Raw genomic sequence first — 26,510 nt, 5'->3', positions numbered from 1 at the left:
ACTCTGGAAATCAAGTTAACTTAACATATAGAAGACAGGTCAACAAGTTGCAAATAGTTTTAGTAGTTTAACATTTTTTGGGAGGGTTTGTTTTGCAAGGGGTGGGAATGGATGTTGGTTGTCAGTAAAAGATTATTAAGAATTTATTGTCATTGTACACCATGTATACAACAAAATTGGTTTTAGCCTCACTGGGACAATCCATGCCAACAAATACAAACAACATAAATAGTATAAAGAATAATCCATATGCAAGTGATTAGGAAGAAGAATGTCATTTGTTGATATGGTGTGTATAAATTCCATAGGTTGATTAAGGAAAAAAAGATTTTAAATGCAATGATTTAACTAAATTAATAGCAGGTTTCCTAGAGATCTGGGCCAAAATACCTACCGCTTTGTAGGTAGTTCTGATTAAGACAGAATTCACCCAAATGTCCTGGAAATTTTTTCAGAAGAGAAGGTATCATTTTTCTTAGGGAGCAGAAATGGCAATATAAAAACATATAGCCAGTAAATTTAGCAGCATCCACACAAGGACATTGACATGGAGTATATAGGCCATTTAAACAAAACTTCCTTCAAAACAGCTGGAGCATCAACTCTTGCTAATAAAAATGTTCTCCTGTTGTTGTTTTTCTTCCTAGCATTTTTTCCCAACATGATCGCCAGTGTCTGATGATTGATATGGAAGAAGAAGAAGAAGAAGAAGAAGAAGAAGAAGAAGAAGAAGAAGAAGAAGAAGAAGAAGAAGAAGAAGAAACAACAACAATAATAATAATAATATTTTTTTTGCATAAGTGCAAGGTTCCATTTTTCAGATCAACTCAAAGTTTAACCATTGGTTGTGGTAGGAATGGACTGATCTGGTTATTACCTGAGCCTAATGCTGGGAGAGAGAGAGACTGGCCCAAGGTCAACCAGCCAGCTTTCAGGCTTAATAAAGAAGTAGAACTTATACTCTCCTGATTTCTAGCCTGGTGCCTTAATCACTAGACCAAACTGGCTCTTTAAAATGCTCTCCCGTGTGGAAGAATCAAATGATCGCTCAACTATTGGTCAGCTGAGAAACTGATCTCCAGCTTTCTGGAAGCCGGAACTAAATCTTTCCATCCATCAATACAGTTAAGAGATGTTTAATCCCTTAGAGGCAATGCCAAGAGAAATTGGCACTGAGAGGGAATGCCAGTCCAATGCCAGGGGAATTTCCTCTCTAAGGCTTTTCCCCATAATTAATTAAATTTTCTGTTAATATCAGAGAGAGATCAACCCCACAGAATCTGTTCATATTTTGAATTGCTTCTGAAACAAAGCCATGTTTGCATATCTATTTTGCAGTGTCTCATCCCATTTAGAACTGAAAAGAGGAGATGGATAGGACACTTGATAGCAGTTTTGCCTACATAAATGTTGTTTAAACTGCTTAAAAAGAGATGGAAGTGCAGCATGATACAAGCAACCTGTTTTTATGTTAAATGCCGAAAAGGCATTTTCTGTCTTTAACATAAATGCAGTCCATCTGATCGACAACATTAATAGGAAAGTATTCTACTGCACTGCGTTTTGTTTTTATTTTAGAGATCCAATAAACATCCACCTCCATTTGTATTTACAATTCTTCTTTATATATAGACCTTCTGTTGGCAGAAATCCTACGTGCGCATTGTCCTTAATGTGCATTTCTTGAGAAATAATGTTGATGAATCTTGCAAGTCAACTCCCACAGGAATTTCCAACCAGAACACTTTAAAGACCTAATGCTGAATCTTGTCAGCAGATGGGTATAGAGGTCTGAGGAAAAAAAATATTTCTTTCTGGTGTACAGTATTTGCCTAGATCTTCTTGTAGTTAGGTAGTTATTTTTTTTTGTTGCTTTCAATATATCTCCAGATTTTAGCTCATATTTACCTGTTTTGTAGATTTCATTATTTGCATTTTGATCTTGCCTTCTTGTCTTCTCCCTCCTTGACAAGCTGCTATTAAAAGGGTAGGATTTAGATCTAAGTCTATGGACAAATAAAACAATGGATGATGGATTGTAACACAAGATTTCTGGGGAGCATCAGGATGGGGAAGATTGGCAATACAACACACTGGCAATGGCTCCCCAGATTCTTCAAATAGGAATCCACCCAACCCCACTAAAGATGACAATTGCCAAACCTGCAACTCAAGAACATTTTTTACCCATGAGCTATGGGTACTGCCATCCTTTTCACAATTGAAGATTAATTGAAGTTGGCACTACAGCAGATCCTTCGGCTTGCAGCTGTCATCCCCCTTTCCCCCCTCAAAAAACTTTTTTTTCTCTTCATAAGAAAATAATGAAATGTTCCTGCAAAGAATCAGTGTTGTTCTTCTAGGAATAGCTGTCCTTTTCCTTTAGTTCCATAGTTTGACTGACATAGCAAATGAGAACTTGCAAAAGAACAATTGCCAAGTAGGGAAGCACTGTGTTGCCATATCCTGGTGGTAGCAACAGGCTGGAGATATATCATTTTTCTCTCCTGTTTTCTGCACTGTAAGGATAAACCCAGTGAAGGTCCCCAGTGACCGTTGTGCATCAAATTTCATAGACTAATTCTTTGACTAGCTATCAACAGCTGAAGTGGGCAGAGTTCTCTAGGGAGGAAAAGGACACTGGCACAGATGAGTCTTTTGCACTGCCCCTTCCCCTAAGGAGCGTATCCAAGTAAACTGTGTCCCCACACTGTGTGTCAAAATGAACAAGATAGTGGCATTCTCGTGATGTATGTGAAGAAGATGCATAACTCTTAGAAATTAGCGGAAGTTGCCACTGTTCCACTCTACGTGTGCTTCAGATGTCTAAGCCACCCAGAGTCATTTGGAGTGGATGGGCTGAATAAATTGTGTGTTGTTGTTGTTGTTGTTGTTGTTGTTGTTGTTGTTGTTGTTGTTAACCCTGACATTATGCACCAAAGACAAATTTCTTGTGTGCCCAATCACACTCGGCCAAAAAAGAATTCTATTCTATTCTATTCTATTCTATTCTATTCTATTCTATTATCAAAGAGTTTAACTTCAAGATTTCTGTCAGTTCAAAATTGGGCATTCTTTCAAAGAACAGTCAGGTGAAACCTGCGGTGTGCATCTCATTCCCTAAAACCAATGCAGCATTAACTTTCTAAATCTGTGGTTGTTTCTGGGAAAGGTGTCCTTCTCTTTCTAGAATCTATTTATGTGTATCAGTTCTGAACTAGAAAATGATTCATATCCTCTCTCTCTCTCTCTCCCTCTCTCCCTCCCTCCCTCCTTTCTCTCTCCTTTCTCTCTCTCATATTCCAACATTTGGCCATATCAATTGCATATAGAAAGTTAGTCCTGCAAGTCATTTTTGAAAAGTGTATACATGTGTGCATTTCTCTACCTGTTTCTGTTCAAAATGTATCCCATGTTACAAAACACCAGCATTGTTTGGGTTGCTATAAGATTCCATCTTGAATGGAAAAAAACAACCCCTAGGTATAGTGTTGCAAAATGTTGCTAGCAAAGCTGAACAAAATCTTTTAAAAAGACAGTTGAGGCTAGATGTAGGTATGTTGGTTAATTATTGAAATGTTATACAAAATGTAATGTGTAAAATATTTGTATATAAATAGGATGGGATAAATAAGGTGGGTTATATTTGTATATAAATAGGATGATGAAGCAAGAATTGATCCCTTTATAACAAGCAAAAAAACCCATTCTAATTATTGATACTCTTCAGAGTTTATTTATAGAAATCTAATTTATCTTATTTACGTTATAATTCATTTTTTTCCTTTCATGCAGTTTATTCATTACCTGACATTTCTGCATTTTATGAGCACAGCTGCAGCCGGAGTCAAGGTAACATGCAATATTAAGCAGTGATATTGACAAACTTGGCCTGAAATCATGAACTGTTTCTCAATGAGAGCAAATAATAAGAGGTCAGCTGGGCATTTAGAGAGAGAGCTAACTGCTGCTGGGTGATGTGAATTACATTGAGTTATCTGTATTTAACCTCCAGGATTTTAATGTTTAATTAAAAATAAAAACATGTAATGAGTTGAATGAAAGGAAAGCATATAAACTAGAACATTATTTCAAGAAAGGCAAATGGATTATTTCACCACTCATGGGGCATAGACACTGAAGAGCATACAAAACATAGCACTTTGCTCCAATAAAAGTCAGCAGAAAACTAGGTTAGTTAGAACGATTGATCAGTGGAACAACTTGCCTCCAGAAGTTGTAAATGCTCCAATACTGGAAGTATTTAAGAACAGATTGGATAACCATTTGTCTGAAATGGTATAGGATTTCCTGCCTAAGCAGGGGGTTGGACTAGAAGACCTCCAAGGTCCCTTCCAACCAGGGTTGGGTTTCAAATTTTTTTACTACCTATTCTGTGGGTGTGGCCTATTTTGTGGGTGTGACTTGGCAGTCATGTGACCAGGTGGGCATGGCCGTATTGTAAAATGTGGTGAAGCTCACTTAACAACTCTCTTGCTTAGCAACCAAAATTTTGGTCTCAATTGTAGTCAAAGACTATCTCTGCCTTCTTCTGCATGGCAGCCTTCTCCTAGTAAATTCCTTCTCCTTTCTGGCAATTTTCCTCTCTGTTAGAGGCACCAAAATAATTCAGCCAATGTAAGATTTCCTGCTGCAGCAGGGGGTTGGACTAGATGACCTTTGAGTAGCCTTCTAGCCCTAAATTACTGTGCTGTCTTTCTTTCCTTCCTTCCTTCTTTCTTTCCTTCTTTCTTTCTTTCTTTCTTTCTTTCTTTCTTTCTTTCTTTCTTTCTTTCTCTCTCTCTCTCTCTCTCTCTCTCTCTCTCTCTCTCTTTCTTTCTTTCTTTCTTTCTTTCTTTCTTTCTCTCTCTCTCTCCTCTGTGGGAAGCAACCCAAATAAAACATTACTCATAAGAAAAGGCTCCCAGAAAAGGAAAAATTAAGCTGCTAACAAAGAAACCTGCCTGAGACTCATTCCACATTCCTGCCAGATAGAGATAATGAGATAATGAGCCTATAGAAAGTTTGGCTCACACAAGCAGGGAATCATCCAAACACAAAGCCCATATTGCACAAACCCCAAAACTTCAAAAACATAGAACCACATAAGAATCCTTCCTTTTATCCAGTTTGTTGTTCAGCTGACCCAGAAATGAATTGCTGAATATCACTTTGCAAACTTCCTTCCTAGTAGCTTTTCAATTTAAAGCAGGTGTCTCCAAAGTTTGCAGCATTAAGACCTGTGGATTCAACTCCCAGAATTCCACAGCCAGGCATGCTCAGTTCGGAGACTTAAAGCAACAGCATTTGTTTTTCTCCTTTGCTGAATCTCCCGACTGAAAAGTGAGTTTCATTCTAACACCCCCCTCTTTCTTTCTTTTTCTTTCTCTTTCTTTCTCCCTTTCTTCCTCCCCCCCTCTCTCTTTAAAGCCTTTTTTCTCTTGCCTGAACTGGCAGGGAAAAAAGGCTTTTTAAAAAAAAAAAAGCTTCTAATGAAGCTTCCGATGGGAGAACTACCATTACTACCAGTCCAGTTTGCCAGATTTTTCACTACCTCTTCTAGCGTACCGTACCGTACAGTGAGAAACCTACCTCTGCCCTCCACTATCCTGTCAGTACCTATCTTTCCACCACCACCACTGTCATCACAACTGATGAAGCTTCTTGGATGAGAAGCAAAACATTTTCTTCTTCTTCCTCAAGGAAAAAATAGTCCAGTTGCCTTTTGAAAAAGCACCTTTGAGACTTCCTTGTTTGTTGTTTTGAGTGTAGGGCATGAAATAATGTTTTCAAGCGGTGGTGAAATTCATTTTTTTTTTACTATTGGTTCTGTGGGCGTGGCTTGATGGCATGGCAGGGGAAGGATACTGCAAAATCTCCATTCCCACCACACTCTGGGGCAACCAGAGGTGGTATTTGCCAGTTTTCCAAACTACTCAAAATTTCCACTACCAGTTCTCCAGAACCTGTTAGAACATGCAGAATTTCACCCCTGGATTCAAGTAACAAGATTCAAGTAACTGGGTGGTGTTTTTTTAAAAAATCAGATTCTGGTAAAATATTAGGGAGGGAGAGGAAAAAAACTTTCTAACACCAAGAGCAATTTGACCCAATTATGAGCAAGTTACCTACACATAGGCTTCCTCTTACTGGATATGTTCAAGAGGCTAGTTTGCTAGCTGCCTGTGGTGATTTAATTTAGATTCCTGCATTAAGCAGAATGTTAGAATGTTAGACTTAGAAGGCTCCATTTAGGTCAATAGGCCTAAAAGACTAATTAAATTGTGTGTTAAGGGTCAGATAAAACCAGCATCGTATGATCAGTGGAGAATACTGGGTTTGCTGGAATCTGCTAATGCTGTCATGTAACTGCAAATGAGAAAACAAAGTAACAAAAAGAAACAGATTTTCTGTTGATGATTTTTTTTTTTAAATCATCAACAGGAATATCAAATTAAATCAAGAGAGCAATTAAAGAAGGCACAAGAATATTGTCAGTGGTTTTCTCATTAACAGTTATTACAAAAATTCGAAATAGAGAAAGAGATGTATGAAATGGAGCAAAGTAAGAGAATTTGAGGTATGAATTTGAAGTACCGATGAAGAACATGTAATTGCTAAAATATATAGCGGTTTTAGCTTGAATGTATATAACAATTTTAGTTAGATTTTGATTTTGCAACTTGAAACAGGAAGAACAGATTAAAGAATGTATGAAAAAAATGGGCTAAGAATGTTGGTTATAATATACAGATGGATCAATGGAAAAATATATTGTTAAAAAGATTTAGATTTACATTTTGTTATGATCTTAAAGAGAATTTTTTATAAAACAATGCATTGTTGATACATGAATGATGCCAGAGAAATGAGCAAAAATATATAAAGGCATTTCAAATATATGCTGGAAATATGAACAATATGGAGAAATCCTTTATTATGCTTAGTGGACATGTGAAAAGCTTAAAAAATGGATTCAAATACATACATTGATTCAGAAGATTTTAAAGTTTAATATTCAACTGAAGCCAGAATTTCTTCTTTTAGGATTTCTAAAAAAAGCCATGGAAAATTATTTCAATACAGGTAATCCTCACTTTAAATGACTGTTCAAAGCAACAATGGATTCCCCAAAAGTTAGGACCCATCTTCAAAGTTGCAACATACACCCCAGTCATTGGGAACTTGGAAATGGCTTGCATTTATGACCAGTTGCATTGTTCACATCACCATGATTTGTGTCTTTTTGGCCCAGTTTCCAGCAAAAAAAGGGGCTCATTTGGAAGAATAAATGAATAGACTTCATGAAAACGTGGTTCACTTAATGACCACATGACTTGCTTAATGACCGTGGTAATCACTTCACAACTGTCATAAAAACCTTTGCAAAATCTAGTTCAATGGACATAGTGACCCACGTAATGACCACAACAATTTATGACCACATTTCCAGGTCAGTTGTAATTGTTATTTGAGGACTATCTGTGTATGATTACTGTGGCGAGATTACTGTATGCACAAAAATGAAAAGCTTCAGCAATTTTCATAATGGAGGAATGATTTGGTGCAGGGGTGTCAAACCTGTGTCATCATGGCATTGCCATATGACATATCACGACTTTTTCCCCCCTTCGCTAAATCTGGCATGGCTATGGCCAGCACGTGATGCATGCAGCCCACGGACTGCAAATTTCACACGCCTGATTTGGTGAAATTTACAGAACTTGCTGAGTTGAACAAACTGAATTATTGGATTAGCAAAAGGATCATATCTACATGTATTGGTGACTGGAAACCATGGATTTCTTTTGCATAAAAGTGAACAAAATAAATTTTTGACTTATAGTTTTTATGATTAGACCAGATAGATTCTAGAAAGAAGATTGTTATTATATACTTTTAGAGAAGTTAAAATATAATTATATTACAACTGCTGTGAAGAATATTGGAAGCTACTTCTTTTTATCTTTCTCTTTCTTTCTATTTTCTTCCCCTTCCCCCCCTCTAATTGCACTTTTAGCTTTTTCTGTTATTTCTCTTTTGCTTTCTCTGTTCTGTTTTAATTTGAATTAGTTTTTATTATTCCTGTGTATATTTTTAATAAAAAATGATAAATAGGAAAAAATATGTAATCCCCCCACTGAACATGGAGTTCAAGGAAGCACTAAGCCCATAAAGTAAGTCAGATGCAAAACTTTGAAATGTGCTTTGTAGTGCTCCATTCAGAACAGTGATGGCTAACCTTTTTTGGATCACATACTAAAAGCGGGGGGAGCGCAGGGGGGTCATGCACGTGCATGCCACACCCATAATGCTATGCCCACGACCCCAGCATGCATGCTCATGTGATCCCCCCTGTGCGCATGTGCACACGACCAGCACTGCACCCCGCTTTTGATGTGCTTTTTTCCCCCTCCTCAGGTTCCAGAGGCCCCCCCGGGAGACTTCAGGAGGCTTCTCTGAAGCTTCCGGAGGACGAAAAATGTACGGGCAACTCAAAAGTTCGGGAACAGTGACTTCTGGTTTGCTCGTAGTAGTGCCTTTTTTCACCCTCCAGAGGCTTCAGGAGGCTTCCCTGAAGCCTCCGGAGCATGAAACATGGCTCAGTGCGCAAACTGGAAGTCCAATTTATGCGTTGGGTGGTTTTTCACCCTCTGGAGGATGAAAAACGGCCAAAAAAGAAGGCCAAAGTCAGCTGGACAGCACACGCATGCACGCTACAGCTGACAGGGCAATGCCTGGTGTGCCCTAACAAAAGGCTCTGCCTTTTGCCTATATGCCATAGGTTTGCCATCACAGATTTAGAATAACAGATTTTGGGTTAGACAGCCAATTTGGTCTTCAGTGTTAACTTTCCCTGTCATCAACTTGGAGCTGAGCATGATTCACATGTCAAAATAGGCCAGAATATTTGTACTATCTGCATTTTTTTTTCCCTGCTGACTTTTTAAGAGCAGATATGGATGTCAAATCTGGATTGTCCACAGTGAATTAAAGTAGGCACCTGTTTAGCCATTTGCCATAATTCATTTTGATGTACTTGAAGACTCAGAGCCCAAAAGTGAGACAGCTCAGCAAAAAAAATATGCTTGCTTGAGGTCATAATGATTCTTTCCCCTTAGCATCTGTTTTATTTCGCATGCAACTTTGGGAATTGCACTGATAGAATAAGTGATACTTAGTGGGGTTGCTCAAAGTTCCTAGAAGAAATAAATACCCTTTCCCAAAACTCTTCTGTGGAGGGGCTGAATTAGCCATTATAATCAAAAGTACTAAATCATTTTGCTGATACCCAGAGGTCCTGATAATTATTATAAATTGCTGAGGAGAAGCAGCTCCCTTTCAAAAGTCATTTTGGGCTAGAAGAGGAAATAGAATGTCATGCAGTATATATTAAATTAATAGCATGACTGCTCTGGTGAATGGGGTAGAGATTATAAATTAGGAGACAGTAATTTAAAATCATTCACTTGCTTGTCTTTCAACATAATGGTCTAATTACATGTAAATGCAAAAGTAATGCATTAGTTGAGCTTTTGCTAAAAAAGCATTTCTCCCCCCTCCCTCTATTCTTTCCCTAAATGAATTTTGTTTTTTTCTTTAATGCCTAAATGCGTTTGCTTATTAGTGCCATTGATCAATGTTTCAAACATCTGCTATGTGGGATAGTTCCACATCTTGGCCTCCAGATAGAATGTAAAATCATGAAAATAGGATAATTGATTTCAGGTTGTTGTTAATACACCCACAATGCTGTGTTATGCTTCAGATCCAATTTGGAAAATATGCTTTGGAATGTATAGAAGTGTGAAGCATCCCTTCCATGTGACACATTGAAACAGTGGCATTTTTTCCAGGATTATACAGCTGTGGGAAGGCTTACATTAATGTAGCTGCTTTAATGAGTCATAGAGAAGTAGTACATTTGTCTTTCCATGAGCTCTAAATACTGCTGCCAAACTGAAGCTGAAGCTGAAGCTGAAGCTGAAGAACTGCATGAAAGAGGGAGAGGGAGGGAGGGAGGGAGGGAGGGAGGGAGGGAGGGAGGGAGAGAGAGAGAGAGAGAGAGAGAGAGAGAGAGAGAGAGAGAGAGAGAGAGAGAGAGAGATATGCAGGGGAATCCAGAGCATTGTATTACCATTGTATCAATTGTTTGGTCTTGTGATGGATCCATCTGATAAAAATGCTTAGAATTACATAATTACATAATTCTATCCCAAACCCTTAAAGAGATGAACTTTGGCAAAGGCATGCTGTTAAAACAAAGAGACACTTGTATGGAAACAAGAGAAAGAATGAAAAAGAAATCAAAAAGATATTCAGAAGAAAGAGGAAAAGAAAACAGCAGGTAGCTCCCCAAAGTCATACAACAGACTGATTCTGTTCTTGGACCTTATTCTCAGTCCTTATCTGCATAGGATATTCAATCTTCACATATCTCTACATTGGAATTTCTTGATGTTTCTCTAGATATAGATATTCCCCTTACATTAAGGCTTCAGCTACCAATACCTTTTGTTTCCCTACTTTAGATGTTATAATGAAAGTTTCAGCTCGTAGAAGGAAAATAATACAGTAATAATAAGGATATTTTTAAAAAAAAATCAGTTATAAAAATGGACAGATTTGTATGAATGCATAGTGCAGAGAGAAATAAAAAGGAACATTTAAATGTTCTTTTTGGATGCTTGGTAAAGCATTAAAGGTAAATGTAAAGGTTCCCCTTGCACATTTGTGCTAGTCGTTCCCATCTCTAGGAGGCAGTGCTCATCTCCGTTTCAAAGCTGAAGAGCCAGCGCTGTCCGAAGACATCTCTGTGGTCATGTGACCAGCATGACTAAGTGCCGAAGGTGCACAGAACGCTGTTACCTTCCCACCAAAGGTGGTTCCTATTTTTCTACTTGCATTTTTACATGCTTTTGAACTGCTAGGTTGGCAGAATCTGGGACAAGTAATGGGACCTCACTCTGTTACGCGGTGCTAGGGATTCAAACCACCAAACTGCTGACCTTTCTGAACAAGCTCAGCGTCTTAGGCACTAAGCTACTGCGTCCCATTATTTTATAACAAAAGTACAATATTTTTTAAAAGTAAATAAATGGATAATGAAATTTTAATAGCTTTACATTATTGGCTCATTTTAATTTTTTGACTGTTTTAATAACAAGCTCCCTAATTTGAACAGATTGTTTCAAAGAAACTACAAAAATTGGTAGAAAAGATGCATAATTCTGCTGAATCACAAAATGAAAAAAAAATCCTGTACTATTGTTAGAATAGTCATCTGCCGCATTATCTTGTAATCTTTGTGATCTTAATTATATCATCCATTTTCCATCTTTTGTTATCAAGAGTCCCGCTTAGAAGACTATTTAGACATTTTGACTGCACCTCCTGTTTTCTTCTCACTTTCCTGAAAGGAGGAGTTTTTACAAGAGGCGCTAGGCCAAAAAGAGTGAAAAGCAGGACCAGGCCATTGGCATAAATTGGGCAGAATAGTGACAACAGTAACTTGTTTCTGAGAGGCTTTTTAAAATGAAATCTAAGAATGTGAACATTATAGCTTGTTCAAACTCGGAAATTTCTCTCTCTTCTCCTCCACTGTGGCTGTTATTTATGCAAAGCTATTTAAAATACTATACACTAATTTAAAATAAAATATAGCAAAACCGTGGTGGCACAGTGGTTAGAATGCAGTATTGCAGGTTAATTCTGCTGATTGCTGCTTACCAGCAGTTTGATTCTCACCAGGCTCAAGGTTGACTCAGCCTTCCATCCTTCTGAGGTGGGTAAAATGAGGACCCAGATTGTTGAGGGCAAAATGCTAACTCTGTAAACTGTTTAGAGAGGGCTGTGAAGGGCTGTGTAGCAGTACATAAGTCTAAGTGTTAATGTTATCAGAAGGAAGCAATGCTAACCTGTTGCACCAAAAGAATGTTGCAATCTTGAATTTTCTTGAAAATAAATGTCCTTGTTGGCATAATTCATTATTCTATATTATGTAAAGCAAAGATGGCTGCTCTTTAGAAGAAATTTGCCAACATTGTCCTATTTAAGATGCAGTTTACTATCCACAACCCATATGATGTAGAGATTGTGTTCAGGTTTTTTTTTTTTTAATGTTACAATGGCTTTACAGATCAGATGCATCATCTTAGCTCTTTAAACCAAGCTGGAAAGAAAGGTATCCGGGCAGACATTCAGGTTTTTAAAAATAGGAATCCCTTATAGAATACATTTTTTTAAAAAAAAATTATATTACCTATAAAGAAGAAATGAAAAAGTTAAAGAATAAATAAACTAAAGTATTATTTATATTTAGTTTATTACATTTATGTTGTTCATTAAATGACAATCACAATAATATTTTATTGTATCAACAGCTTATAAACAGAGTGTAAATACACATGCAAATTATCTTTCTATATCTGAATAATTATAATTTTTGTTCCCTCATACATAATAAATCCTTAGCTTTTCCTCTGCTAAATTTCAAATATTTGATTAAGATTTAAAAGAACATCCATACCCACGAAGAACAAAGATCTTGGTAACACAATATTAACTATTTTGTAAATATCAAGCCAGTATGAAATTTAATTGAACATCATAAGGATATTTTCTCATTGAAGTATGACAGCTCCAAATTGAAATGAAACTGGTAGCATCTTTTCTAAGACTTTTTAAAAAAGATTGCTATAAATTAATACACACATGATTTGATTTTAATAAAACTTGTTAATCAGAAAAGGGCTACCAGGATCCTTCTGATTTTGGACTATCAAATGAGTGGTTTTTTTTAATCCATTCTAACACATTAGAGATAGGTAAGCAATCCTTTTTGTATATTTATCAATGGGTCCAATGAATATTCAAAAGAATGTTTTGCCAATCCACTGCCTGGAGCTATACTTCGCAATTTTGTGTTTTAGGCAGTTTATATTTCTTTGCAATAACTAATTCTGTATAAACCAATGCCTTCAAAATGGGTCTTTTGGGAAATATGACAGAGCTGACATTAAAAATTGGGGTAAAATTCCGCCATTTCTTTAGAAATATTACACTTTTCCATAGAAAAATCAAAACTGGAAAACCAGCCTTAAAGATTCAGCTAAAATTCTGGAAAATTATTTGTTTTCATGAAATTACTGTAGTTTTGCTAAGAAAATCATTGAATCTAGAGTTTGTTCTTGCCAAAGGTAAAGGTAAAGGTAAAGGTTTCCCTTGCAGATATGTGGTAGTTGTTCCCGACTCCAGGGGGCGGTGCTCATTTCTGTTACAAAGCCAAAGAGCCAGTGCTGTCCGAAGACGTCTCCGTGGTCTTGTGGCTGGCATGACTAAACACCGAAGGTGCATGGAACGCTGTTACCTTCCCACCAAAGGTGGTTCCTATTTTTCTACTTGCATTTTTGCATGCTTTCGTACTGCTAGGTTGGCAGAAGCTGGGACAAGTAACGGGAGCTCAGTTCATTACATGGCGCTAGGGATTCGAACCGCTGAACTGCCGACCTTCTGATCAACAAACTCAGCATCTTAGCCACTGAGCCACCGCGTCCCTAGTTCTTGCCATAGAAGGTCCTTAATCAATACTGTTCAAAATATTTTAGAGGTATTAATATAGGCATACCTTTATGCCAATCTAACACTTTTAAGTAATATTCTATGTCTGTCTGTCTGTCTGTCTGTCTGCCCAATTTCTATACCATCAGATTCACAATGGACTCCCAACAATTTCTGTTGCAAATATCGGGTTCAGAATCAATTTAAATGTAAAACTCAAATGCTAACTAATTCAAGTTATTTTGAGATTCAGTTCTGAAAGAAAATAAATCATGGGGAAAGCTCAAATCTCTTAAAGCTGCATCATTTTTTTGGCAACTGCGACAAAAGTTATTTTCTGTGCCCAGGATAGCTGGCTGCCAGAAGGCAAGCTACCAAAACTGCTCTAGGCCAGAGATAATCAGACTTGGTTGCAGATACCTGGAGGAGAGCAGACTTTGCAAAAGTCCTCTTGCCATACCTTTGAGGGTCCAGTTTGGTCAGATAAGTAAGCAGGGATCAAGGCCAGTGCCCAATCAGACCCAATAAATCAATCAGACATCAGCTCCAAAGGAGAAGCAAGAGACAATGTCAAAAGGAATCCAAGGTCCAATGCAGTGACATTGGCAACACAAGACAACAGGCTAGTCTTAGATAAGTTGCTTTCAATGTATGAAAGGAGTATGAATGGACCTTTGAACCTCCACCCATTTTATTTTTATTATTTTTTAAAGCCATGCCGCCTCGGCGCACCATAGAGCGAAACATGTCCTGGTTTGTGGCCGGGTGGCATGTACTTCAAAGTGCAAGCGTGCCGCCAGGCCACAAACAAGGACATGTTTTGCTGAATGGCGGCCGAGCTCTAAAGTGCCAGTATGCCTTTAAAGTGCCGGCTTGCCTTCCGGGACGGCCGGCGCAAAGGCTTGCCGGCACTTTAGACCTCAGCCACCATTCAGCGAAACATGTTTTGCTGAATGGCGGCCGAGCTCTAAAGTGCCGGCATGCCTTTAAAGTGCTGGCTTGGCTTCCGGGCTGGCCAGCGCGGATGGCAAGCCGGCACTTTAAAGGCATGCCGGCACTTTAGAGCTCGGCCGCCATTCAGCAAAACATGTTTCGCTTAATGGCAGCCGAGCCCTGCCTGCCGGCACTCTAAAATGCCGGCATGCCTTTAAAGTGCCGGCTTGCCATCCGCGCTGGCCTTCTTCGGTTTAAATATATAAATGTTTAAAACTGTTTGCTGCATTTCCAGTTGGTCTTCTGGGTTGCTTTTCATGACACTGAAGAAAGACCCCCATTACTTCCTCGTCTAGGTTGGCTGTCTCTTATCATTTTGGTTCCTTGGGATGCCATGAGGTTGGCATAGGTGACTGGCATTATTGGAAAGAACTCTCATGTCACTAGCATTATTAAGTTGTCCAGCTGAGAAGGGTATATTGGCAGGATAGGAAGAATAACCATTCCCCTTCACCTCTTTATAGGGTAGAGTCCTGATGTTGAGTTTTCTGCGATGCAAGAAGTTGGCAAGCTTGGCCACTTTTGAGAAACCTTCAATTTGATCCAGTCATGCAGAATTTAAATGTTTGTCTTGAGCTCAGCTTCCAAATGCTGATTCATGAGCTGCAAGGTGCAGGACCTACCTAGTAGTGTAACATTCGATTAGCATCAAAACGAACACATGAGGGCTAATGGCTGGGCCCATTAAGAGAGCTAACAGCTGAAAAAGTGAATGAAGCCCAAAGCAGTGTTAATCTTGACCCACCCCCCCTAAAAAGCCCTGATAAGCAGAGAGTTTAATGAAGTGAACAAATTTATTGGCTGGCTACTCGGGGCAATGTTAGAAAGTCAAACATACCACTCAATTCTCTCCAGCCTTCTGCGCATATGGAAGTAAAATTGCAACCTTGTGTATTGCTGCCACAACCCCAGAATAGCCCTTGAGTGAAATAGATGCTTGCAAAGACCATCAGGTCATCCAATTCAATTTACTGCCGTGAAGCAGGTCTCCCCTTCAATGTCCCAATCTGTTTCGATGGGACAATTCCATCAAATGGAAGTCTGCTGTCAACAATTTGCCAATCATTCATGCGCTGCACCAAGACAAAACTCATGTTCTATTTTGTCTACAGGGTTATGGAAAAGTACTCTTAATTCAACGTAAATTTTAAGAATATTAAGTTTTAAGGCAGGGGTGGGCTGCTGGGGGTTCGCAGGGGTTCAGGAGAACCTCTAGCTAAGATTCTGTGCAGTTCAGAGAACCCCCAAATTCACTCCTGGCTGGCCCTGACCACCCCTCCCCTCCCAGGAGTCTCCATGCGGCCTGTTTTGGATACAGGTAAGTGCAGGACGAGCACTGGTGCTTGGGGAGGGCGACAACGCCCCCCCCCATGGTGCAGGAGGCTGACTAGGCCATGCCCACCAGAGCCATGCCCACCCAGCAACTGGACAGAGAACCTCTTGCTAACATTTTTGAAGCCCACCCTTGGTTTAAGGTATTTTAAGGCCACAATTTGTCAAATAGGTGGGAAAAAAAGCTTTGCATCACAATTTTTTTTTTTTTAGTCATTTATTTGACATTTATAGGCCGCCCTTTTCCCTGAGGGGACTCAGGGCGGCTTACAATTAATAGGGAGGGAGTGCAGGACAGAACACGAGAAAAAAAAAAGAAAAATGTGAATAAAAAAATAAACCAGTAAAACACAACATTCATTCAGCATTCGGGTGGGGCGAAGTTAGGATCTTATCCCCAGGCCTGACGGGATAGCCAGATCTTGAGGGCTGTGTGGAAGGTCTGGACGGTGGTGAGGGTGCGAATCTCCACGGGGAGATCGTTCCAAAGCGTCGGAGCTGCAACTGAGAAGGCTCTCCTCCGCGTAGTCGCCAGTCGGCACTGACTGGCGGATGGAATTCGGAGGAGGCCTACTCTATGCGATCTGATGGGACGCAGGGAGGTAATTGGCAGAAGGCGGTCTCTCAAATAGTCAGGTCCACTACCATGGAGGGCTTTATGAATGGTAAGTAGCAGCTTGAAGCGCACCAGCAGCTCACGGAGGATTGGTGTTATGTGGGCGAACCGTGGTGCGCCCACGATCACTCGCGCAGCCGCATTCTGGACTAGCTGAAGTCGCCGGATGCTCTTCAAGGGCAGCCCCATGTAGAGCACATTGCAGTATTCCAGCCTAGAGATCACAAGGGCTCTGAAGATATTGAAGGCTGAGATTCAACTAGAACGGCTGGCTTATGTTATCTTGGTAATGATAATACCTTGTATCAATGAAGAAGACTCCTGCAGAATACATGATTATAAGACATTTGCTATTTTCTCATTTTTTAATGACAGTGGTTCCCAACCTGTGGTCCGCAGAGACAGGGGGGAGGGTGTTTACGAAGACTTGAATAAATGTTGTGATTTAAATTTTGAGTTACAGAAAGTCTTGATGGTCTGTGACCATGGTCCATACAAAAGGTATTTAAAGGTGATGTGTGGTGAAAAAAAATGTGAGAACCCTGATCTATGATAAAATACAAAGCATTTTGCTTTCTGGAATGCCGTACGATACTTAGAAAGATATTTTCTTTTTTGAATTACAGGTAGTCCTCAGGTTATGATAACAATTGAGGCTGGGATTTCCAATACTAAGTAGTGCAGTCGTAAAGTATAACATATCACATGACTATATCATTTAGCAATGGAAATTCCAGTCCCAATTGCCTTTATAACTGAAGGACCATGCTGGTTGTTGAGCAAGGGCCTCATATGGTTGTGACTTCCAACTTCCTGCCATCTTCCTCATTGACTGCTTGTGGGAAGCTGGCAAGGGATATTGGAAATTGTGATCACATGATTGCAACTCTCTGAAATGTCATAACTGGTAGCTGAGCACCGACTGCTGAGCTGGCAACCACATCATTGTGGGGACACATGCTAAAGCCAAGGATTAGCGGTAAGTATCATTTTGTACAAAGAATACAGTAGAGGCAGATAAGAGCAGAGCGGAGCAGAACAGAGCGGAGCAGAACAGAACAGAATAACAGGGTTGGAAGGTTTCTAGTCCAACCCCCCAGTTCAGGCAGGAAACCCTATACCGTTTCAGAAAAATGGTTGTCCAATCTTTTCTTTAAAACTTCCAGTGTTGCACAATTCACAACTTCTGGAGGCACGTTGCTCCACTGTTTAATTGTTCTAACTGTCAGGAAATTTTTTCTTAGTTCTAGGTTGCCTCCAGGCATGAAATCATCTTACCTTTGCATACGCAGAGCATCTCTGATTATGTCTGGGCAGGTGAGCAGAGTCTAACTGCCGCCACTACCGGTTCGCCTGAACCAGGGTGAACTGGCAGAGTACGACCTCTGGTTGCTTTTCTCCTTCATTGCTTTCCACCCATTGCTTCTTGTCCTGCCCTCAGGTGCTATGGAGAATAGCTTGAATCTCTCTTCTTTGTGGCACCCTTGAGATATTGAAAGACTGCTATCATGTCACCCCTAGTCAATGGGGGGTTCCGGATCCCATTGCAAGCGGTATGGTGCAACGGAGCCTGGCATCCACCACATGAACGCGCACACACACACGCAGTATGCGTGAACACACATGCAGCATGCGTATGTGTCCTTACTTCCTGCAATGCCTCCACGATGCTCCAGCTGCTCAGCAGAGCATCGTGCAGGTGCCATATGCTCCGTGAGCATGCACGGAAGTGCCAAAGAGCTCAAATACAGGTAAGAAGGGTGGGCGGGTGGGTCCTTCAGAACACTGTACTGGAACGGTACCCAGTGCTCCTGGCAGGCACTGGTATGCCCATACCGGGGCATACCGCCTACAACTCACCACTACTCCATGTCCTTCTTTTCATTAAACTAGACATACCCAGTTCCTGCAATCATTCTTCATATGTTTTAGCCTCCAGTTTTAGCCTCCAGACATCTTTGTTGTCTTTGCACTCTTTCTAGAGTCTTAACATCTTTTTTACATCTGTAATTTTAAATCTGTAATTGTATGGGCATAAATCATTTTAAATCTGTAACCATTGGGCATATATATGATGGGGAATGCAAATTTTGCACTTCCACACTCACAACCCCTCCAGAATCAGTCCAAAATATGCATTTTTCTGTTTGGGTATTCATCATAGTAATGGGGTCATATCCAGTGGAATATTTGCATTTAGCAATGAACACTTTAGGGCTTTTAAACTGGGGCAGCAGATTGTCATCAATTCCTTTTTCCTATTTAAGGTCCTGTCCCACAGTACAGATTCTGAATGGCAGAGGCTGATTCTCTGGAACAGAACATAGCAAGGAGAATTCTTTTAGGCAGTGATCAGCAAAAACTGGGCATCGCAGTTGCAAGCAAAAGCACTTTCCACCCTTAAAAAAACCACCCACCGAACACAACCCGTTGAGTTTTCCAAGCAACTGCAGGAAGAAAATTAAACCGGGGGTGGGGGGTATTTATTTTTGAATCCCTTTCTTTGTGATTGACCACTTGATTAAAGAAATACATGGCACATTTCCTCGGGTTCCTAAAAGTTAAGTTGGGGACAGCGTTAATTTTAGTTTTGCCTCACTGCAGTCCTAGAGAATTTAATCCTTTTATTTCAACCATCTGTTCCCTTTGCTATGTTAGGTGGGGAGAGTTGGGGGGGGGATGTAGTTATGCTCTTTTAAGGCTTCTTTCGTTGGCTGGTTGGTTGGTTTTCATCACTGTGGGAGTTTAGCAAGAGAAAAAAGAATCTGTTGAGGTCCAAATTTACATTTGAGGCAATAAGGATCTGGGGAAAAAAAAGAGTTCATACATCTAGAAGAAATATGCAGGCAGAAAGCAAAGCACAGTGAGCCTCAAACAAACAAGTGGTCTTGGGAATTTAGAACAGTGTTGTTGAATCTATGATGTGTGTCAAAGGTGATAATGCCACGTTTTTGGGTGAGAAGCCAACTCTTCCCCTAAGCCCAACAACAGCTATTCACCAAAGCACATCGTGTTCTTGCCTGATTTTCAGAGGCTGCGTGAGAATGGGTGTGCTCTCACACAGCCTCCAGACTCTTTGGAAGTTGTGCGAGACGGCTGTGGTCTCGTGCACAGCCTCCCAAAAATTGTGTGAGAACCAGACAAGGGTTTTGGGGGCTGCAGAAGCCACTTCAAGAAAGAAAACCTCCCGCAACCTGGAGCTGCCTTGGTTTAGGACGCAGAGCCCTGTTAACAGAAAGGGAACACCGCCTGAAGGTAAGTGGTTTGTGGCAAATCCTGAAGAATCACACATGTATTTTTTTTTAAAAAAATGAATATGTAAAGAATTGTTACATGTGTACGTGTGTGCATGTGTGTGTGTGTGTTTAAAACATGCTAGCAGAATCAGCTTAGGCACTTTCTGATTTTCTGACACGCTGATCCCAAAATGTTCACCATCACTGATCTAGAGCAGGGGTGCCAAACTCGATTTCATTGAGGGCCACATCAGGCTTATGTTTGACCTCGGTGGCCTGGGGGTGGGCATGGCTGGGATGGGCATGGCCAGCTTGACACCACTCGTTTGGGGGCACCTGTGGTAGCCCGAGTACTTCTGCCAGAGAAAATGGGCTCCCAAGCTCCGTTTTCGGCTGCCACGTCCTCCTGCAATCTTCTGTCAGTGAAAACGGAAATTGGGAGGGCCATGTGCAAGCTCTGTTTTCACTGGCAGGAGGACGTAGCAGCAGGAGGACGTGGCAGCCGAAAACGGCGCTCAGGAGCCCGTTTTCTCTGGCAGAAGCACCACACTCTGGTCCTTTGCTGTTTCCAGGGTGGCCCTGTGGGTCAAATCTAAGTACCTGTGGGCCAGATCTGGCCCCTGAGCCTTGAGTTTGACACCCCTGATGTAGAGTATCTGAAAAAGCAGCAACAACTATGTCACAAGTTTACAACTAATAACGAGCATTTCTATGTTAAATGTGAGAAAACTAACAAGTGGGGAAGAATGTGAGGTAGATATATGAACTTAACTGTATTCCCTGATGAATAACTTCAAAGTTCCTGAACGCCATCACTCTGCTAAATAAATAATTCCCTCACCACTATCAAACCATTCATTAAGGTTAGTAATTACTAAGGTAAGGTAGTAATTACTACTACTATTTGTCTTCTCATTGTTCCTATCACCCATCTCCTCCCACTTATGACTGCAGCACTGTAACTTTGTTGCTTGAATCCTTACGATTTGTATTGATATTGATGGTTTCCTGATTGCTTACTTGTACCCTATGACTATCATTACGTGTTGTACCTTATGATTTTTAACGAATGTATCTTGTCTTTTAATGTCCACTGAGAGCATTTGCACCAAAGACAAATTCCTTGTGTGTCCAATCACACTTGGCCAATAAAAAATTCAATTCAATTCAATTCAATTCAATTCTATTCTATTCTATTCTATTCTATTCTATTCTAAGCTCCTGTTTTTCCTGACCTTTAAACTTGACTTGAAATGACATTCAAATGGAGCATTGGAAGGCACCCTGAGATGCCCAAGGATATCTGAAACCTCTGGAAGCCTTCCATCAGTTGACCACAAATAATTTTCAACTGGAAAGAAACAATGCTGAAACATACAACAAGGAACTGTGCAAAGTTTTACCTAGTTTAATTTCATTTAATTAAACATAAATCAAGTTACGTTTTGGACTATGGGATCTCCTTTGGGAAGGCAGTTCATGCCAGACTTCTCATGGATGACAGGATGGAAAATTGCAATAATAGAGTTCCAAAGACCCAAAAACCTGAAATAATGGGCTAATTGTAGAAAAGCTAAAGAAATGATGACAAAAGAATTCCAGCAAGCACTATGCGTCAAATGCCAGGCCTATTTATACTTAAATCAAACTCTTTGCCTCTTTTTCCTGCCTGCATGATATAATGGGGTTAAGGCAGTTCTCTTTTGCTCAGTGTCAGTGTTCTTGTCTTCCTCCATCTTTCCTGAGTCTTTGCAGATTTGGGTCGACGTTTGGGGCTCAGAACCCCAGATAGCACCCCAGAGTTCGGGGGAGCTGGTAGAGTTGTTAAAGGGGATTCAGTTAATGTCAGGGTTCCAAATAAGACCCCCAATGAAAGAAGACTCTGAGGCTTGAGAACTGTAATTTTCACTCATATAGCATTCGCTCATTCTTCCATCTCTGCTTAAGAAGTGCGTATCCTTGTGAATTCCCGTGATTCCGTGATGGCTACACTAATCATCTGGAATGGAGAGGAAAATCCAGGAGTTTCAGTGGTGGGTTCCAGATCCCGTGACAACCGGTACACTGCAATGGGGCCGGGCGTCAACCACGTGCATGCGCACTGCACACACATGGGCACCACCACCCTGCGATGCTCCAGCTGCTCGGTGGAGCATCACGCAGGTGCCGTACGCTGCATACGCGTGTTCAAATGGCCCGGTAGGGTCAAATACAGGTAAGGAGGGCAGGCGGGTGGGCTCTCCGCAGCACCATACAAGAATGGTACCTGCTGCTCCCAGCAGGCACCGGTACGCCCGTACTGGGGCATACCAGCTATAACCCACCACTGAGGAGCTTTTGCAGTACAAGGCAGACCTTCCACCAAAGTATATGAACTTCCTGACAGTGGCTCTGCACATACCTATCAGAGTACTTTATGTAACTGTACTTATGACTACTCAAAGAATCACAGTTACAGGTCAGCAATTGTTCTTTTCTTGTGTTATCTTGTTCTTTTTATAGATAACAGCACCCGATCCTATTGCATAAGAATTAGAAGTGTTACAAGCATAGCCATGTACAGGGCACATAAACTGTTCAGATGTTCCCCTTAATTCTTGATTGTTGAGGTAAATCCACCAAATTCCTTACTTACGAATTTATCTACCTTTATATCCTACCTTTTTTAACAGCAGCGAAGAATATGATTGCTTCCTCCTATTTTTCTTTATGAACAAATTACACAGGGTAATTTAGATCCTGAGGTGACTCAAACAGCTTTTATGGCTGAGGATAGATCTGAACCTCAGTGTCCCTGATCCCATTCATAAATAATAACCCCAAAACTAATTAGCATAATGACGAAGCTAGTATGAATCCATTCATAAAGGTAAAGGTAAAGTTTCCCTCACACATATATGCTAGTCATTCCTGATTCTAGGGGACAGTGCTCATCTCCATTTCAAGGCCAAAGAGCCAGTGCTGTCCGAAGACGTCTCTGTGGTCGTGTGGCTGGCATGACTAAACGTCGAAGGCGCACGGAACGCTGTTACCTGCCCACCAAAGGTGGTTCCTATTTTTCTACTTGCATTTTTTACATGCTTCCGAACTGCTAGGTTGGCAAAAGCTGGGACAAGTAACAGAAGCTCTCTCCATTACACGGCGCTAGGGATTTGAACTGCCAAGCTGCCAACCTTTCTGATTGACAAGTTCAGTGTCTTAGCCACTGAGTCACTGCGTCCCTAAAAAAAAATCCACTCATATAGCACTATTATAATTTCCTAGAAAAAGCTGGGTAGTTTTTGTTTCTTCTTTAGCTGAAAGGTTATTTCCTGGGAACCAGGCATATATCACAAAACAAGGAAGACGTGTGTAAACAAACCACTTTACGAAAAACACCCAGCAAATATTCCCTAGGGGTGACAGTGGTACCCGCACCAAGTAAGAGAGACTAAATCATTGTAGAGACCCCCGTTACAGTCTAGTAGTTGACAGGCCTGTCTGTCTATGTGTCTATTGATCTCTCTCTCTTTCTCCCCTGCGAATGCAGCCTGCCCCTGTGCATGCGTGTGTTATACTTCCCACATGCCCCTCCACCCATACACATGTATGCGACTGCCCCCTCATGTGCCCCACTGCCTGCACATGTGCACCCCGTCATGCACCCCTCCCTCCATGCATGCTGGGGAGCGAGACACATGCAGGCGAGTCACTACTTTGCTAAATACCCATGAAGTCACTGTTTCAACCTCTGTGTCAATATCTGCAATTATTAAGTGAATCGCATGCCCATTAAGCAAATTCTCCTTTTCCCCTTCATGGGACATCTTTGAGCTCCATGTGCATCAGAACATAGGAAGGAAACACTACAGGCAATAATGAGGTGGCATCTAATGTATGCGTCTCCCCCCACCTCCTATCTATCTCTCACATCTAGGTAGATCCTACAGTAGATTCTGTTTCTAGATACAATGAATACAATTAGATACTATATTGATCTATATTTTATAATAGATGCTATATCTCTATCGGCAATTATACATATGCACACAAGTCAATACAGTACTCAGTGGAGACAGCATTTGCAGCAGCTTATTATGTAATCAATACGCTTCATTGTACACCACCCAAAACTGCCAACAAGCAAACAAACAGATAACTGCCTGTTTTTAATGTTAAGGTGCTATATCTGAGCTGTACAAATCCAGTATTTTGCCAGATGTCATCAGAGAGGATCAAAGCTACTGCTGCCATCTAGGTATTGCCTGAAATTTGGCAGTCCAGACATGGCAGCCCTACTATCCATTCCTCCTTATATTTGCAAAAAAGCCCCCTTGGTAAGAGCAGAAAAGAATGTTCTCCTGCCATCTAGTGTTGCTTTTTTTTCAGGACGGTGCATATTTCAAAAACCGGTATCTTTTTTCTATCGTCCATATATTGGCTTTCTCTTTGGGTCTTCTCAACTCCTTATATTTATTATTACAAAGTGTAAATAATGAATTCTTGTAATGGAAAGGTACGACTCAGTTGATGCCATGCTAAATAAAAACAGTTTCTGCTTTTATGTAGCACCTGGACAACGAAGGAAAATTCACATTACAAACCCTCTCAACATTATAGGGATAAGAGTTGATTTCTCCTATTAAGATAAAGCCTTATTTCTTTAAATTATTACGAAAAAGAGCGTTCTTCTCTTTCCAAGCAGTTAGTTACACAGAAGACCACCCCATACCACATATTTACTTTCTCTTTGGATTATGGCTGCTATAAGGAATGAAAAAAAAAAGATCTCAAAAACTCACTAGATGGCAGCAAAGAACTGTGGATAACTCTCCTGCAGTCAGTTGTTCAGATTTTTGCAGCACAAATGTTTATTTTTATTTTTATTTATTTAGTTTGTTGAACAAGTACAAGATAATAGGTATAAGTATAAACATGGACATGAACACAGGAAATGAGTATATCTAAATGGGGACAGTAGGACAGGGATGGTAGGCACACTGGTGCACTTATGCATGCCCCCTTTATGGACCTCTTAGGAATGGGGTGAGGTCCATGGTAGACAGCTTGAGGTTCAAGCTGTGGAGGTTAGAGGATGTAACAACGGAGTCAGGTAGCATTCCAGGCACTGACCACTCTGTTGCTGAAATCATATTTTCTGCATTCGAGTTTGGAGCGGCTTATCTTGAGTTTGTATCTATTGTTTGCCCATGTATTATTGAGGTTGAAGCTGGAGTAATCATTGACAGGTAGGATATTGTAGCAGATAACATCAGGTCCTGTCCTATGATAACCCTAATCAAATACCTAGGAAAGCAGATGCTTGTCTAAAAAAGAGATTCATGCAACAGGCCAATTCTTGATCTTATTAGCCTTCTTGGGGACCTTGTTCTGGGAACTTTTAAGGAATAAAAAGTGATCCTTCCATATAGAGGGACAATTGAGAGCATCCTGTCATATAGTATTACTGTCTGGTTTGGAAGCATTACTTTGGACAGGAAGGCAGTGTAGAGAGTGGTGAGGATGACAGAAAAGATTATTGGTAGTTCATTCCCTTCTATCCAGGACATAGGACATACTGTAGCATTGCTGGAGCAGGGTCTGCAGGATTGTCTGGAAAACTACACCTCCTCTTCACAACCTCTTTTTCTTGTTACCTTCTAGGAGGAGGCTTTGCGGCATCTGAAGGAAAACATCCAGATTCAGCCACAGTTTTGTCCCAAACAGCATCAACCCTGTGTGCTCTCAAGTTTCCTCTTTCAGATATGCATTCAAGATGGACAGTGATTAATATTTATATGTATTTTATATGTAAGGGTGTAGGTATATACATAATAGTGTATACAACATGTGTATATATGTGCTATGGGTGTGTACACTTTTGAGAATAGGCAACAGAATTTCATTTTTAATGTGTGTGCCCACAGTAAAAAATGACAATAAAAGTTATTGTATGTATGTCTGTATGTCTGTATGTCTGTATGTGTGTATCTATCTATCTATCTATCTATCTATCTATCTATCTATCTATCTATCTATCTATCTATCTATCTATTATCTATCTATCTATCTATCTATCTATCTATCTATCTATCTATCAATCATCTATCATCTATCATCTATCATCTATCATCTATCTATCTATCTATCTATCTATCTATCTATCTATCTATCTATCTATCTATCTATCTATCTATCTACCTACCTACCTACCTACCTACCTACCTACCTATCTATCATCTATCTATCTCAGTGTTTCTCAACCTCGCCCCCTTTAAGACATGTGGACTTCAACTTCCAGAATTCCCCAGCCAGCTGGGGAATTCTGGGAGTTGAAGTCCACATGTCTTAAAGGGGCTGAGGTTGAGAAACTCTGATCGATCTATCTATCTATCTATCTATCTATCTATCTATCTATCTATCTATCTATCTCTATCTATCTATCTATCTATCTATCTATCTATCTATCTATCTATCTATCATCTACCTACCACCTACCTACCTACCTACCTACCTACCTACCTACCTACCTATCTATCTATCTCTCTATCTATCATCTATCTATCTCAGTGTTTCTCAATCTCGCCCCCTTTAAGACATGTGGACTTCAACTTCCAGAATTCCCCAGCCAGCTGGGGAATTCTGGGAGTTGAAGTCCACATGTCTTAAAGGGGCTGAGGTTGAGAAACTCTGATCTATCTATCTATCTATCTATCTATCTATCTATCTATCTATCTATCTATCTATCATCTACCTACCTACCTACCTACCTACCTACCTACCTACCTATCTAT

The 26,510-nt window shown here is 40.3% G+C and overlaps 1 protein-coding gene across 2 annotated transcripts; it reads left to right on the top strand.

Moving 5' to 3' along the window:
- The first annotated feature begins 18,461 nt into the window (after positions 1-18,461).
- Positions 18,462-25,674, top strand: LOC116503991. 2 transcript variants are annotated; one of them, XM_032210831.1, is made up of 3 exons: positions 18,462-19,756; positions 21,685-21,952; positions 25,381-25,674. In XM_032210831.1, the coding sequence occupies exons 1-3, from the start codon at positions 19,420-19,422 to the stop codon at positions 25,400-25,402; spliced, it is 627 nt and encodes a 208-aa protein (XP_032066722.1). In that variant the 5' UTR covers positions 18,462-19,419; the 3' UTR covers positions 25,403-25,674. The 2 variants fall into 2 exon arrangements, 1 of the variants encoding a protein (XP_032066722.1); XR_004254765.1 differs by lacking the exon at positions 18,462-19,756 and having other exon boundaries at positions 20,894-22,346.
- The last annotated feature ends 836 nt before the right edge of the window (positions 25,675-26,510 follow it).

Source organism: Thamnophis elegans, chromosome 1, assembly GCF_009769535.1.
Source record: "Thamnophis elegans isolate rThaEle1 chromosome 1, rThaEle1.pri, whole genome shotgun sequence".
Lineage (NCBI taxonomy): Eukaryota > Metazoa > Chordata > Lepidosauria > Squamata > Colubridae > Thamnophis > Thamnophis elegans.
Note: the sequence above shows the minus strand (reverse complement) of the source record. Positions and strands in the feature narration are given on the sequence as shown.